This window comes from Amblyraja radiata, chromosome 35, assembly GCF_010909765.2.
Source record: "Amblyraja radiata isolate CabotCenter1 chromosome 35, sAmbRad1.1.pri, whole genome shotgun sequence".
Lineage (NCBI taxonomy): Eukaryota > Metazoa > Chordata > Chondrichthyes > Rajiformes > Rajidae > Amblyraja > Amblyraja radiata.
In genome coordinates this window covers 10,676,712-10,694,406 of record NC_045990.1, presented here as the reverse complement: position 1 = coordinate 10,694,406, position 17,695 = coordinate 10,676,712, and the positions used below count along the sequence as shown (strand labels likewise).

The window sequence follows — 17,695 nt, the reverse complement described above, 5'->3', positions numbered from 1 at the left end:
CAGATTAACATAGAGCAGGCTGTCATATTGTGACATTATTATTCTAGTTTGCAGCATCATCTTGTAATATTATTAAGTCACAACATTGTATGTTACCAGGCAAATCTAAACTAAATAAAATGCATGCCTTAAATTTGAGCTGAAATTCTTGTTTCTGTGGTAAATGAGTCCCTGGTTCATTGTAATGTGGTTAACCTGTGCAGGTAGTGCTTAAAGCATGCGACACTGCAAGGTTTCAGAAAGGTTTGCCATTCCCCGGAATATCCCCTGCTCAAATTCACAAGTGGATGCATGTTGGGAACGAGCTAAGTGCTTACAACTTTGTCCCAGAGATGTGCGACAGGGTGAGTGAAGTGCTGTATATGGTTTTTATCCTGCACCGTCACCAGTGATATGCATACGATAAAACTCGGCAAAATTTCAGATAAAAAGATGTTCATTTATTGCAAGAAGTGTAGATGGAAATCTCATGAAATAACATTTTTCTGTTATAATGTCACAAACAACAGCAGTGGCGATTTGTAACAAACTTCTCCTTAACTTTGGGAGGCCCAATAATTAATTAAATTATTTAAATCTAGTCATGAATGAATATAATTTCTGTGAAAAATATTTACAATAAAATTATAGACTTTTCCTTCAAATTACAATTCTGATTTAGGAATGTTCCCAAAACATTTATCAGGCACATCCTAAGCAAAACATAAATGCCATATCAGGTCTATGCTTTGGATTGTTAAATATCTTTCTTTTAGACATTATTATGCATTTTCTTATGAGTAAACTTGAAATAAAGTCCCAGTTGACCCAATTACCAGGGCTTTTTATATATAATTCATGGAAGGAAATTAGATGAAGCAATATGATCTTCCTTTATGTGAATAGTTATTTGAAATACTATAATATTAATTCCTTAGTCAACTTTGCAAGTGTATCACATTTTAAAATTACATTGGCTCTTTGTCATTCTGGCTGCAAATTGTTAATGATGCTTTGTTTTGAGTAGCAAGACATTGAAGGGGAAAAGAGTGGCCAGTTCAATGTAGACTGCCCCATGTGCCTTCTGGAACTGTGCAGTGCATGTTCAAGGCAGGAAAGCAATGGGGAATAATCTATGGTATAATCCAGAGAAAGTATTTTTTAATAAATTATGATGAAAGATAAAATATGCAATATATATGTGTCAAAATGGAAGTAGCAAAGATAGGATGATAAAATTTGGCCTAACAAAACATAGTTTACATATTTACATCATTAAGAGACCTGTGAAAACTGTTCTTGACCCTCTTCTGAAGATTATTATTGGTTAGCCTTGTTCACTTTCTTTACATTACTGATAATTTTTGAATTGCGGTGTAGAACAAAAATGATTATCTAGTCTGTGGTTTTTGGCTGATACGAGCATTTGTGCTTAAAATGCATTTTTATGCAGACTACCTTGATTTTAATGTATACAAGATATACAAGAACCATTTGCTTCTATTCAGTAAGTATTAACTTACCGTTCTTTGACTCAAACATAAACTTTATCATTGTAGGTTGCAAAATTCTTCTTTGTACTCCTCATAGTCAGGACCATAATATGGATAGCTAGAAAATGATAAGTTCAATTTTAAATAAAAAGTACTGAAAATCTAAACAATTGGTGTGGCAGCATCTATGGAGCGAAGGAATGGATGACGTTTTGGGTCGAGACTCTGAAGAAAAGTCTGAAGAAGAGTCTGAAGAAGGGTCTCGACCCAAAACGTCACCCATTCCTTCGCTCCATAGATGCTGCCTCACCCGCTGAGTTTCTCCAGCATTTTTGTCTACCTTCGATTGTTCCAACATCTGCAGTTCCTTCTTAAATGAAAATCTAAACAAAGTTATTTACGCCTATGCATCCAGTGTAAGGGAGAGTCCTCTTTGGCACAGCACAAATGTATTGGTTGGGGCAACAAATCCATATCATACAATCTTTAACTAGCAAAGAAATAAAGTGGTATTTAAAAATCAGAAGCAAAATCCGGCATATTGTTCCAAATCTCCTTCAAACATTTTTCTTCCACGATCTTCATCCTATATGCAAGCTCAAAAAAATGGGTCTAACAGCCCTGTGATGTTAAAGCAATTTTAATATGATTGATGAACTGTTCAAATGATTGTGTTGGGAAACAGGTACCTTGCCTATTTTTGCAGCACCATTTCAAGAAACCTGCTTTCCTTTAAAATGGAATGAACTTCCCAAAATGATTTTATTCCCTGATGCCAAATTTCTTTCCACTGTTATGAAATGACATAGCTTCATAATGTCACAGAATTGAGCTAGGTTTTCATGTCTCCCTGAAATCTATGGTGGCAAATGAAAGGAGTATTGACTTACCGTTGAAGTACCAATGTGCACAATGGCAGCAATTGCTGTAAAGGGTCAGAGTTAACAGCATCATCACCGCAACTGGTACCTGTACAGGAATAAAACATTGAGATCTCACAAGGGGTTCAAGTGTGTGCACATCTCTACATTTCTCTTAACGTTATCAGCCAATTTTCTTTTCTCCTCCGACCACAATTTTCTAGCATTCTCCTTTCTTTGCTGTCGGCATGGTGTCATTCTCTCCTTGCATTCAAACATTACTCAACCATGCATCCACCCACGATTGTTCACATTCTGCATACTTATGCCCCTGTCCCACTTAGGAAACCTGAACGGAAACCTCTGGAGACTTTGCGCCCCACCCAAGGTTTCCATGCGGTTCCCGGAGGTTTTTGTCAGTCTCCCTACCTGCTTCCACTACCTGCAACCTCCGGCAACCACCTGCAACCTCCGGAAACCGCACGGAAATCTTGGGCGGGGCGCAAAGTCTCCAGAGGTTTCCGTTCAGGTTTCCTAAGTGGGACAGGGGCATAACGTTTTTCACTCATCACCTCAGTTCTCAACCTACCTTCTCCAGTTCTTGACCATAAGCCCTGCACACCTCCGCTTACCTTTTCAACAGTGACTCGCCAGCTGACACCTATTCTCTCTGCAGCACATAATTCCAAGGAAGCATCCGAGATCCAGGAGGAGCATCTAATGATCATAAGTCCCGTTTATGTGGAGCAGGAAACTTTGGAGATCACTGACTGAGGTAAGGCTTTAAACATCAAGGAAGGCATGGCTGGCAGATTACACGAGCAGCCTGTCTGCATGATAATTGTACCTGTTCATTCATGTCAGGAAATATTCAACGTTTCACAAAATCAATTTTGAAGATTAACACCTGCAAATTTCAGTGTCATCAACATTCTTGACCTTTTTCTCTTTCCTTTAGGTCCTGGTCAGAAGCTATAGTTTCCTGCCGAAGATCCCTCAGTGGAGGAAATTCTCCTGAAGATGCACAGTCAGATTCCATGTATCCTAAGCACCAGTACATATCTTGGTATTCTGTGGTGTTAGATAATGTATTAGAAGGGTCTACATATCCGATGGAAGCACATGGCACCTGGTCCTGTTGATGGATCCAACTCAGAAGAGTTGACCTCTCCTGGCTCTGCTGGGTTTCGGACTTAAGAGATCAAGCCATGAAATAAAGTATTCCTCTGAAATATATGTAGAGTGATAATGAAACTGCCAAGTGGCTTCAGGATTATTGATGATTGTGAGAAGTTTACTTTCCAGTTTGTGTCCTTTCACCTTACATGATGTATGCACCTGACAGCCCACCTTAGCAAGTGCAACTACATTTGGAGGATGTGGTTGAGGTCATTCAACAGAGTCACTGTACGTAGCCTTTGTAGCTTTGGTGGAAGCTCCGTCAGCTGGCATCAGACTCTGGGAGTGAATTTGGAGGGATAGTTGTCCACCTTGGCTGATTAATGAACTGAACAGCTCACAGCTTTGCAAGAATCGTTCCTCTTCAGCAGTCGGATCTCTCCCATTAATCAGTGGAAATGATGAACTCCAGCCTTAAGTGATGGCAGCTACTAGGATGGCAATGCATTTGCTCCTGTGTCATCCCTCAATCATTACTCACTAATATGCCAGCTGTCAGACTGGAGCACTCAAGGTCACCTGCTACAAACAATGATGACCCCTTGCATCATCTCTATGCAGGCCACGAGGGAGGTTCCATCTGCTGTAAGGTTACAAAAAATCTTACAAAAAAGGCACCATGGGTTGAAAATAAATGGAAAAAAAAACTCATCCTCACTATTAAATCACTTTTATTGCATTTGGTAGTTTGGCCTGGAAAGTAGTTGCTGCTGCAATGCCTGTACAACATTAACATGATTTCTGACCAAACACTCATTGACACAAGATGAAGGCAATAATGCAGTGCTGAAAGATCTAAAAGGACTGTAATTTTGAGGGGAAATTTTAAGTTGTTTTCAGGAAAGAGGTGAGCAGAATTGTTGAGCAAATATCATTCTTTTCTCCTCATAAATTGTTGACATAGCTAGCTTTCGTCTGTTTCTCTGATGGGGGTGGTGGCTTTGCTTTACCTCCTCTGCATGTAGGTCTTTTCAGGTGATGGCAGAATATATGTTGGCAGCCTCATGTGGAGGCACTGGAAAGGTGATCCAAACTCTGCTCAGATTTCTGAACCTCTGTTTCAGCAGCCACTTGAAAATAATCCTGGCAGTTCTGATTAATTCTGCGTTGCTCAGTCATTCTGAGTTTTGAAGTGATATGATGAGCTACACACACTCAGGAGCTTTCACTTCTCCCTGCAATCTGGTACGAAGATCAAGTGTTGAGCGGAGGGTTGCATTGTAGGGAAATTAGTTCATGGAAGCTGCAAATAATAAGGCACATGATTAGCAGAAGGAACTTAACAATAATTAAGCTATTAGATAGCTCAGATATTTTCTAACAATTCAAACATCTCAGAGGCACTCAAATCCAATTATGTATTAGTGAGTCCTCTCTTAAATACTGATTTGGGTGCCATGTACAAATTTCAATTCTGTGATTTCCATCTGTTGGACATTGGATATGGATTCTCCCTGTTCACAAATGATACTGGCTGGGATTCTTGTGGTCTGATGATGAAATATGTGCGGACAGCCAATTTTGCAAATCCTAAACTTTTCTGACATTGCGGATGAGGGTCAGCGAGATCATACTGCACAACAATGATGAACCAAGCACTCCTGCTGTTATAGATGGATTGTTTTATCGCCTTCCCTCTGTGTCCTGGAGTTCTGCCTTCGCTCCCCCGACAGAAGTATACAGTTCCCTTGGTCCTCGCCTTTCACCCTATCAGCCACCGCATCCATCACATCATAGACAATAGACAATAGGTGCAGGAGGAGGCCATTCGGCCCTTCGAGCCAGCACCGCCATTCAATGTGATCATGGCTGATCATCCCCAATCAGTACCCCGTTCCTGCCTTCTCCCCATATCCCCTGACTCCGCTATTTTAAGAGCCCTATCTAGCTCTCTCTTGAAAGCATCCAGAGAACCTGCCCTCTGAAGCAGAGAATTCCACAGACTCACCACTCTCTGTGAGAAAAAGTGTTTCCTCGTCTCCGTTGTAAATGGCTTACTCCTTATTCTTAAACTGTGGCCGCTGGTTCTGGACTCCCCCAACATCGGGAACTTGTTTCCTGCCTCTAGCATGTCCAAAGTCTTAACAATCTTAACAATCATCTTCCGACATTTCCGTTACCTCCAACATGATCACACCACCAGTCATATCTTCCCATTCCCACCCTTTCTGCTTTCAGCAGGGACCACTCCCTCTGCTACTCCTTGGTTCACTCATCCCTTTCCACCCAAATCGCCCCCTCCCCAGGTACTTTCCCGTGCAACTGAAGGAGATGAAACGACCGTCCCTATAACCCCTCCCTCACCTCCATCTATGGCCCCCATCAGTCCTTCCAGGTGAGACAGAGGTTCAGGTGCACCGCCACTAACCTTATCTACTGCATCCGGTTTTCCTGTGGTGTGGTCTTCTGTACTTCGGCAAGACCAAACATAGACTCAGTGATCTTTTAGCCAAACTCTTGCTCTAGGTCTGCCAAGGCCTCCTGGATCTCCCAGTTGCTAACTCCTCTACCCATTACCCTACTCATTTTTTCTGTCCTGGGCCTCTTCTATTACCAGAGTAAGACCACACACAAACTGGAGGAACAGCACCTCATATTCTGCTTGGGCAACTTACAACCCAACAGTATAAACATTGAATTCTCCAGTTTTAGGAAACTACCATAACCCCTCCCCCTCCCCCCCTCCCCCCTCCCTCACTCTTCTCCACCCAAAACCCTTATCCGTCACCTCCTCCCCACAGTGCCCCACCTGTATGAACCTATTTCTCTTCTACCTCCGTCCCTTCCTCTAGCCTCACAATTTGCAACTCTTCAATCCTCTTGTATCATACCTTCTGCCTTTTTATCGGTGGCCTTTTCCAACCACCAGCCTATCAAAAACTCCCTTCACCTGTATCAACCTGTTACCTGCCAGGCTTTGTCCTGCCCCTCTTCTCCTCCAGCTTCCTAAGCCTCCTCCCCCTACAATCAGTGTACAGAAGAGTCCCGTCTCATAACGTCACCTAGCCATGCTCTCCAGAGATGCTGCTTGACCCGCTGAGTTACTCTAGCATTGTCTTTTAATAAAAATAAAACCAGCAGTTCCTTGTTTCTACATTATATTGCCTACTCTTCATCTGCTGCTACTCATCCTCCAATGGAAGCTGGTAATAATTGGACAAATGATATGCAGAAGGAACGTAACAAGAGCATTGTAGCAATTAGCGACCTTACAATTCAAACGTCACAGTGGCATATAAATCCAATTATGTATTGGTGAGTCCCGTCTTAAATACTTCATCAGTGACTGGGAGACTAGTTTTGATTTTACTGTCACATTAGTTAAGGCATCCTTCATTATAAATCTCTATTACATCCCGTTCAAAGATTTTATATCTGACTAAAAGTATATCACTCAGAACTTGGACGCATTGCTTCAGTTGTGACCAAGCCATTTTCTTTCTCATGATTTCCTTACTCTTGTATTGCCAGTTTCAATAGAGACCAGGGTCCCATAATTGAGATTAAAAAACTCCCTTCCCTCCCTCAACCTAAAACCATCTAATTTTCTCTTTTTTTCCAGTTCATCAACCTGATTCATTAACTCTGTTCTTATCCCCAGATACTGCCCTATGTTTTCTGTCGCTGTCTGTTTCTACTGCCTTTGGAGAGTTTGTCTGAAGGCCTTCCTGAGCCCCAGCAAACTAATCACATTTCTTTTTTTCCCCCATTAGCTTTGTCAAAATCTCTTCCATTGCTGTTGAAAACTTGCAACTCACTCCCATATTTTGCATCATTCATTGTCACTTAGGGCAAACTAAGTTAAAGGAAGGCCCCAGCTGTGACCACGAGAAGCTTATCCTTTAAGAGGTGCAGGATAGCTTCTCCTGGCACTAACCTTTCACAACACTACGCTCACCTCAGGCGTGCAGCTGCTGCCTATGTAAAATGAATAGGTTGTACAAATTTGAAAATTGCATTAAAAAAAAATCGAGTGAGAGTTAATCAAGCTTTGCAGTTTTCACACCTGGTTTCAAGAGCTGTCCACTAAATCCTCATTGTTTTATTTTACCCGTTACCAAAACCAATCTGCAAAACTTCTTTGACAATCTGTTGAGATGTGCCCCAGGCTGACTGGCTATCAAGAATGTCAAAAGAATGAGAGTGTTTGGAAATCACTAATATTAAAAACCACATGTAATTAAGACTCAAAGCAGGTTCAGGATGGAACCTGCATCATCGGAGCTGTGTGATGTTAGTACTAACTGCTCTATCGTTATACTTAGGTATCTCATTGTGTTAATAGAACCACAGCAATTAATGGCGTGCAAGGTTGCCATTTGACTCATGGTGTTTTTTATTCTTTGGCTTAAAAATGTTCCCCAACTTCCCAATTTATCTTAGGTGTGATAAATTTGTTAACTGGTAGAAGAAACATCTTCTGCCAGTTAACAAATTTATCTCACCTAATTAGCAACTTTCAAGGCAAAGGAATTAAGTCCTTTTTGTTCAGCCTATCCAGGACCCTAAATTTTGTGCACTCTATTGTCTATCCTCATTCTCCATAGTTTAAAAGAAAACAAGCCCAGTCTAGTATATTGTTCTCCACTGTGACATCTTTGGAAATCTTGTCAACACTCTCTCTTTCACATCCGTCTGCAGCTTGTTTAACACGACCACACACAGAACTCGTGTTGTATTCTAGTATTTTAACCGGTTCTAACATGGCATTGTTCTAAGCAATCAATAAAATCATGTATCTCTGTGCCGTCTGAAACACATTACATGATCTTTCAGTCCATACTCTTTACCAAATGAAGCAGTCCTCTGTGCAGCAAGACATGGGCTGATAAGTGACAAGTTTCATTAACGTCACAAAATTCTCGGGCAGTGACCATCTCCAATAGTGATTGTAACCAAAATGAAAAAACGGCATATGCTGGAAATCTGAAACAAAAACAGAAAAGTTGAGCAACATTCAATGGGTCAGGCAGTATCTGGAGAAGGAGAAACAGTTAATATTTCATGTGCATTTTTATAAGTTTCCCTTATTTAAAATCGATGAATACTGCATCAAATCCACTATCCACATCTACCCACCTATTTGCTTAAGAACGACAATTGCTCAGTCTGCAACTGTGGAGAGAGAGAGAGAGATAAACTTAATAGTTCAGGTCAATGACAATCCTTCGTCACCCTTTCTCAGCTAGCACCACTACTACTTGCCTCCTTTGGGCTCTCCAAATCTCCATTTGATCATTGGTTTTCCCTTTGTTCTCTGCCTTGTTCCCTTTTTTACGACATTGTTTGATTTCCAACTGTTCTCAATGCTAATGATAGACCTGTACCTGTGGCGCAACGGTAGAGCTGCTGCCTCACAGCGCAGGAGATCAGTGTTCAATCCTGACCTTGGTTACTGCTTGTGTGGAGTTTGCATGTTCACCATGACTGCGTGGGTTTTCTTCAGGTGCTCCAGATTCCTCCCACATTCCAAAGATGTGTGGTTTATAGGTTAATTGGCTTCTGTAAATTGCCCCTAGTGTATTGGACACAGATCTAGTGCTATCTATCTATCAAATGTCGCCCTAGACTCAGTGGGCCGAAGTGACTGTTTCCACGCTGTATCTAAACTAAACTGAAACTCCAAACCCAAAACTTTAACTAGGTTTCTTTTGCCACATGTGCTGCCTGACTTGCAGTGTATTTGCAGCATTTTCTAATTTTATTGCAGCATCTGCAGTATTTTAGTTTTCAAAAACTAATTGTTAGACACAATTTTAATTAATAAATCCATGCAGACTGTCCATGATAAATCTTGTCTTTCTAATTGTTGATTTATACTGTCTCAGAAATCTTTTTCGTAATTCCAAATATCACTTTCAAAATGCTCTCCCAACATCACCAAACTAAAGCCAAAACCATCAGCAGTGGCTGTAATTGCCAGCTGATGTTATCATTGTTAGACTGTTGTGATTGTCCTCTGAAAGCATCGAGCAATTGCCACGACAGAGTGCAATTTTGGGAACATCTGTATTGAGGGGCTGCAAGGGTCCTGGGGATGGACAGGTTACATTTTGGGAATGTTTCCCACCCAAGATGTCATCTCTCCATTCCCTCTACAGATGTTGCCTAGTCCACTGAGTTCCTCCAGCACTTTTTTGCTCAAGATTTCAGCATCTGTAGGTTCTTGTGTCTGCATTGTTTCCGGGATGTTTGAAATGTTCGGAGAACTTTGCAGAAACTATGAAAATAAGTTTATGTACAACAGGAGATAGGAAAATCCTCATAATTCAAGCAAACTTGATTTTAAGCAATGTTTGGTTGTATTTGAATTAATCAATGTTGCTTAGGCAGCTTTAAGTGACATTCATGCTATACTTTGTGCCACTGCCTAGTAGTGATCATCAACCATCTGATTTAATAGTTACTGCTGATATGTAATTCTTCCAAGGAACTACAAGGAACTTACAAAGCAGAAATAGGCTGTGGGCGGAGCATCAAAAATGTGTCTAGAAATCAACTTTCGTGACTCATGTCTCGGAACTACATTAAATGTTGCACGGATTTAGATCAAATATAATTGAGAAGTTATAACTCATCAGTGCCAAAAGTTGCACATTAATTAATTAATGTATGTCTGTGACACTGTCTGTCATGTTGTTACTTGTGGGCAGAGCACCAAGGCAAATTCCTTGTATGTGAATACTTGGCCAATAAACTTACTTAAAGTAATTAGAAAATGAGATCAAAAAAGCAAGCGCCATCTAGTACATGCCCCTATTACACCATGGGGAGCCTATTTCCGTGTTGCAGTCTATTTAAACTATATATTATTATACTATATATATATATATATATACAACCTGTGAATATGTAATTGTGTGTGTTTTTTGAATGAGACTGCTGCAGAGGTCTGGCTCCTGAACCAGCCTAATTAATGGGTGAGGGCAGTTCCTCTGGGTTCCCCCGTTTACTGAACCCCACTGACTGCCAGTGTGCAGAGTGGGAGTCACGGCCATAGTGGGACTGGGGCAGTGCCAGGCTGGGGGAAGGCTAAGGCATCTTCCACTGAGAGGAAAATGCCTAACCCTATACTAACCTTAACTTGCCCCCCTTCCAGAGGTGCCCATGGCTGGAGCTGGAGCCAGAGCATATTTAACATATTTTCAATATGTTAAAAAATGCCCGCGAGTAAAAAAAGGATGCCATGGAAAAAATCGATACTATTTTTACTCGTAGGTTTAGTTGTAGTGGGTTGTAATAGGTCGGCATGTTAGTCGTAGGTAATCGAGGGTAGTCGAAGGTAGTCGTAGATAGTCTTCAACATAGTCGAAGGAGGTCTTCAACGTGACATTTTTTCATAGTTACGTTTTTGAATAAACATTGTACCAACTCCTGTGCCACCTATTAATTTGGTCTGTCTTAAATTTCTATCTATTTTCTATCACACGGTTTATTAAATGCAGGTCACTAATTCATCTTGTCTTGCAAATACCAGGTGTCGAATTGGTTTGGTAATAAACGGATAAGGTATAAGAAGAATATTGGAAAATTCCAGGAGGAGGCCAATCTTTATGCAGCCAAAACCGCTGCAGATGCCACAACTGTGGTAGCTCAGCAAGGGAGTCAAGCAAATTCTCCTTCCACGCCCAATTCAGGTAAGGCTTCTTGTTAATCCTGTATGTATAAACAGTTAAGGAATCTCAGTGGACTTTACAAGATAATAAAAAAGAGTTGTAATAATATTGTGTCGTGTGCATGTCGTATTTCAGTGATCCTTTTTGAAGGACAATTGTATTGGGAATAAACATTAAAAACTCTGTATTTTACATAGCGGTATTTATTTTTGATATATTCAATAAACAAAAAAAAAACTATGATATGGCATGAAGATATGGAAAAAACAATGATTGAGTGGGATTGTGCAGATGTTTGTGTTTGGACTATAGGGAATAAATTACATTTGCTTAATTAAAGTTAGAAATTATAGTTATCCTATGCAACAGCAATAAAGTGATCATAAACTTTCAAGACTGTTAATCATGTAATGATGTTAGTTTTATTTCTGGATCATAACTTACTGCTTGGTGACCGCATACTATAAAGTGGCCCCTGAGAATGGTCGGTGCAAGAATTCAATCTGTGAATCTTTTCCAGTGAAATAATATGTGTTCAAATAAAATTAGGCATACTAGGTATATAGCCCTCATAAAGAACGAAGTTATCTAATTGAGTGACATTGTTACTTATCTGTTGGAATTTCTGTTTGGAGGCTGCCCAGATGCCCTTCCCACTGTCAGCTCCTGCCACTGTAGATTAGTGGAAGATCGGCGCTATTCAAATGAATTTAAATAGGAAGCGTTGGAATACTGTACAAGTGAGGCAGAACCTATGGAATATTTCAGGTTGAGACCTTTCATCTTAATTGGGAAAATATATGGATAAGCATGGTTTTAATATACAGTGGAAGGGAGAGGTAAGATCAAAAAGCTAAAGATTAAATGACACAAGGGATAACAATTAAACACTCTTGACTTGCTTGACTTTGCAAGCCACAAAGGGGACAATGAAATGGACAAAGATCAGTCTGGGTGGAGACATACAAGAGAGAATGGAATACATTTTATGGAAGGGCAGGTGTTACATCTGCTGTGCTTGCACAGGACAATGCTATAGGAAGGGATCTCTGTATTAGTGATGACTCCTGGAAAGAGCAGTTCCTTAGGGATGCCAAAAAAAGAAAGAAGTGTAAGATGTGTTTGCTGTTAGAATGATGCTGAAGGAATCAAAAACAGCAGAGGATAATTTTACAATTTAGAACAAAACAGAAAATGCTGGATGAATCCAAGGTCAGGCAGTGTCTGTGAAGACTGACTTAATGGTTCATGTTAGGTAGACACAAATGCTGGAGAATCTCAGCAGGTGAGGCAGGATCTGTGGAGTGAAGGAATAGGCAACGTTTCCGGTCCAGACCCTTCGTCAGACATTGTGGGGGAGGGCGGGAAGAAGAAAGGAAGATGCGGAGACAGTAGGTTGTGGGAGAGCTGGGAAGGTGAGGGGAAGGAGGGAGAAAGCAAGGACTACCTTAAATTGGAGAAGCCAATGTTCATACCGCTGGGGTGTAAACTACCCAAGCCAAATATGAGGTGCTGCTCCTCCAATTTGCAGTGGGACTCACTCTGACCATGGAGGAGGCCCAGGACAGAAAGGTCGGATTCGGGGAACTGGGAAAAGTTGTTTATTAATTTAATTTGCTGAGAGGAGTTTGATGACAAGGATAAATGTTTGTAACAGGATGCAGATCCCGAGATTGAATGATAGAGGTTGGGTTGCTGGCTGTGAGAGGGTAGTGAAAGCTTGTTTATTGCTATGCTGATCCGTAAATAGGAGAGGAATGGGAATGGATCTTGCAAAAAATTAGATACAAATACTGCAATTTCTGGATATCTGAAATAAAAATGAATTCCAGAAATACTTAGTCAGTTCAACAGCATCTGTGGTGGGAATAATGTATAGATGTACACCCTTCATGAGAACTGGTTGGTTATCTGAACTCGTTGAAATTATTGTTCAGTTCTGAGGGCTGCACTGTACCTAGATGGAAGATGAAATGCTGTTGCTAGACAATGGTGGTGACCCTGTGCTTTCAATTAAGGTCTCATGTGAATGCATAGATTTTGCCAGGGTGCTCAAGGTTCCTCCCACAACCCAAAGATGTGTTGGGATCTGTTGGTTAACTGACTACTGTAATTTATTCCAATGTAGAGCGTGATGGGAGATTTAGGATGTGTGTTAATGGGCGTATTATTGAACGGGGATTTGAGTTTGAAGCTTTTGTTACAGTTTTACAGGATATCAATGAGGCTGCAACTATAAGTACCGAGCATAGTTTTGGTCTCCTAACCTACAAAGGGATATAGTAGCGAAAGAGATTCACCAAGTTAATTCTGGGATGAGATGGTTCTTCTTTCAAGAGCGGCTAAGCAGATCGCATCTGCATCCCTTGGAGTTTAGAAAATAGGCAATGACCTTATTGACACATATAAGATCCGAAGGGTAGAAATGTGAGATGTTTCAACAATCTCAAACAAGTGGGCAGAACTGCAAGGAAAGGGGCCGGTAATTTAAAGCAGAGGTGTATGGAAATTTCGTCTTACAGTAGGTGGTGAATGTATGGAATTCGCTATACCAGAGAGACATGGAGGTTAGTTCATTAGAAGTATTTCAATTGAAGATAGATACGTTTTTCGAAGATATGTGAATTGAGGGCTCTGGGCATCTGGCGTAGAAGGGGAGTTGAGGCCAGAGTATATCAACCAGAATCATATTGAGTGGGGGTGGCAGGGATGAGGGGCCAGATGGCTAATCCTGTGGCTATTTTCTTGGGCACGAGAGAGAATGTGGAACAGGGAAATAAGTGGGAGAAGGCATTTGATGGATTGTTCTAAGAACTGACATAAACTTGATGGGCAGCACGAAAATCTTCTGCGTTGTAAATAAAATGAGAAATGAGAAAATTGTACCGACATTGCCCTCCATAATGTTTGCGACAAAGACCCATCATTTATATATTTGCCTCTGTACTCCACAATTTGAGATTTGTAATATAAAAAATCACACATGGTTAAAGTGCACATTGTCAGATTTTATTAAAGGCCATTTTTATTTGCACATTGTCAGATTTTATTAAAGGCCATTTTTATACATTTTGGTTTCACTATGTAGAAATTACAGATGTGTTTATACATAATCCCCCCCATTTCAGGGCACCATAATGTTTGGGACACATGGCTTCACAGATGTTTGTAATTACTCAGGCGTGTTTAATTGCCTCCTTAATGCAGGTATAAGAGAGCTCTCAGCATCTAGTCTTTCCTCCAGTCTTTCCATCACCTTTGGAAACTTTTATTGCTGTTTATTAACATGAGGACCAAAATTGTGCCAATGAAAGTCAAAGAAGCCATTATGAAACTGAGAAACAAGAATAAAACTGTTAGAGACATCAGCCAAACCTTAAGCTTACCAAATTCATCTGTTTGGAACATCATTAAGAAGAAAGAGAGCACTGGTGAGCTTACTAATTGCAAAGGGACTGGCAGGCCAAGGAAGACCTCCACAGTTGATGACAGAAGAATTATCTCTATAATAAAGAAAAATCCCCAAGCGCCTGTCCGGCAGATCAGAAACACTCTTCAGGAGTCAGGTGTGAATTTGTCAATGACCACTGTCTGCAGAAGACTTCATGAACAGAAATACAGAGGCTTCACTGCAAGATGCAAACCACTGGTTAGCTGCAAAAATAGGATGGCCAGGTTACAGTTTGCCAAGAAGTACTTAAAAGAGCAACCACAGTTCTGGAAAATGGTCTTGTGGGCAGATGAGATGAAGATAAAGTTATATCAGAGTGATGGCAAGAGTGAAGTATGGAGCAGAGAAGGAACTGCCCAAGATCCAAAGCATACCCACCTCATCTGTGAAACACGGTGGTGGGGGAGTTATGGCCTGGGCATGTATGGCTGCTGAAGGTACTGGCTCACTATCTTCATTGATGATACAACTGCTGATGGTAGTAGCATAATGAATTCTGAAGTGTATAGACACATCCTATCTGCTCAAGTTCAAACAAATACCTCAAAACTCATTGGCCGCCAGTTCATTCTACAGCAAGACAATGATCCCAAACATACTGCTAAAACAACAAAGGAGTTTTTCAAAGCTACACCCGATCTGAACCCAATTGAGCATGCCTTTTATATGCTGAAGAGAAAACTGAAGGGGGCTAACCCCCAAAGCAAGAATAAGCTAAAGATGGCTGCAATACAGGCCTGGCAGAGCATCACCAGAGAAGACACCCAGCAACTGGCAATGTCCATGAATCGCAGACTTCAAGCAGTCATCACATGCAAAGGATATGCAACAAAATACTAAACATGACTACTTTCATTTACATGACATTGCTGTGTCCCAAACATTATGGTGCCATGAAATGGGGGGGACTATGCATAAACACTGCTGTAATTTCTACATGGTGAAACCAAAATGTATAAAAATGGCCTTTATTAAAATCTGACATGTGCACTTTAACCACATGTGATTTTCTTTCTATTACAAATCTCAAATTGTGGAGTACAGAGGCAAATAAATAAATGATGGGACTTTGTACCAAACATTATGGAGGGCACTGTATTTGTGGAAGAGGGTATATCTGTACCTAGCAGCACACTATGTTGAGACTGTATCAGCGCTGTGCAGAGAGAGCACAGCCATATATAAATCTCTTGGTCCTTTGCTATATTTAGTGTCTCATACCTGTTCGGCACATATCTTCTCTGGGGCTTACCGGAGAGAATCATAGACATGCTGTATGCCTGTATACATAACACTTCAAAAACTGATCTCATTAACATTTTAACTCAAACTCTCTCAGTGAATAAAATTCAGATGAGTTTGCTTTGACATTGGTGTGACTGGGATTTTAGTTATTTCCATGTCCTTCACTGTTTAAGATAGTTGCAAGTAACTTGCATATTCCTTTCCTCAGATTAGACCTATGGAAGTACATTTCCAATTATAGGTTTTATTCTCATTTTGTCTTGGTTTTTTGTTAGCTGTTGAGCATGTGACTAATCTATGCTTCATCTCTGTACATATGGTTTCATGATGTACCTTGAGGCGTGTCCATTGTGATGAATGTGAGAATATTACCGGAAACAGATGCATAAGTCAGAGTAATATTTGATTGTGATTATTCAGTGTAGGTTCCAGGACAGTCCTTGGGCACTAAGCAATTCAACTTTGTGGTCCCTCTGCACAACACTGGATGAGAGATGCATTTCATAATCAAACTAGTTAATCGTTCAACACGGACACCATTCTGGATAGGACAGGTTTGGAGGGATATGGACTAAACATGGACAGGTGGGACTAGTGTAGATGGGACATGTGGGCAAGTTGGGCCGAAGGGCCTGGTTCCGCACTGTGTCACTCTATGACTCTAATCCCATTTAGCTCCTGGACCTGGGATAGGAATGTGAGGCTCAGTTTTATTTTCCTCTCACTAGCCTTGGAAGCTGGAGCCATTTGTCTTCTCCTACTGCCGCCCTTAATGAGATCAAACCTGGGATTTTCATACAAACATATATGCAAGCATATGAATGAGGAGCAGGAACAAGGCACTTGAATCCTCTGTCATTTCAATAAGACTTTGGGTGATCTGATTGTACCTTCAATTCCACATTCACATCTGTCCAATAATTGTACATTTAAAATCTATCTAATTCTTCCTCAAAAATAGTCAAAGGCGCTGCTTTCATTATCTTTTGAGGTTCACCAGGTTAATTCCTGGGATGGCTGGACTATCATATGTTGAAAGAATGGAGCGACCGGGCTTGTATACACTGGAATTTAGAAGGATGAGAGGATATCTTATTGAAACATATAAAATTATTAAGGGATTGGATACGCTAGAGGCAGGAAACATGTTTCCAATGTTGGGGGAGTGCAGAACCAGAGGCCACAGTGTAAGAATAAGCGGTAAGCCATTTAGAACGGAGATGAGTAAAACTTTTTCACTCAGAGAGTTGGGAATCTGTGGAATTCACTGCCTTAGAAGTCAGTGGAGGCCGATTATCTGGATGCTTTCAAGAGAGGGTTAGATGGAGCTCTAAAAGATAGCAGAGTCAAGGGATATGGGGAGAAGGCAGGAACGGGGTACTGATTGTGGATGATCAGCCATGATCACAGTGCATGGCGGTGCTGGCTCGAAGGCCGAATGGCCTACTCCTGCACCTATTGTCTATTGTCTACAGTCCCAAGTTATGCTGAGAGAGAAAAAAATTGCCATCTTAAATGAGCGACCCCTTAATTTAAAACAACAACATCTAGTATTAGTTTCTTCCACAAGAGGAAATATTCACTCTATTTTCTCCCGTCAAGATTAATCCCTTGTCACTCTTCCAGGGGATACATTTTTGTCCAACCTGCCATGGTGAAACAATCCACTATTCAAGGTATCAGTCCAGTCATTCTTCTCTGAACTGCTTACAGCACTTGTAGATCATTCCTTAAATAAGGCAACCCAATCTGTATACAGAACTCCAGATGTGGTCTTAACAGTGCCCAAGTTAACTGAAGCACAAACTCCTTACTTTTGTACTCAAGTCCCTTCGCAATAAATAATTACATTCTGTTAACTTTCCCAATTAA

The 17,695-nt window shown here is 40.8% G+C and overlaps 1 protein-coding gene and 1 long non-coding RNA gene across 6 annotated transcripts in view; both read left to right on the top strand.

The window, feature by feature from the left end:
- The window catches only part of LOC116991929 (pre-B-cell leukemia transcription factor 1-like), a 235,668-nt gene that overhangs the window by 197,482 nt on the left and 20,491 nt on the right, over window positions 1–17,695 (top strand). For all 5 annotated transcript variants that reach the window (XM_033050915.1, XM_033050916.1, XM_033050917.1 and 2 more), the window contains exon 6: window positions 10,989–11,148. In XM_033050915.1, the coding sequence (XP_032906806.1) occupies window positions 10,989–11,148 (160 nt within the window). The remainder of the gene's footprint in view (window positions 1–10,988; window positions 11,149–17,695) is intronic.
- LOC116991932 lies at window positions 2,895–3,564 on the top strand. The gene is made up of 2 exons (XR_004416934.1): window positions 2,895–3,107; window positions 3,291–3,564. It is a non-coding gene; the product is annotated as an uncharacterized LOC116991932 (long non-coding RNA).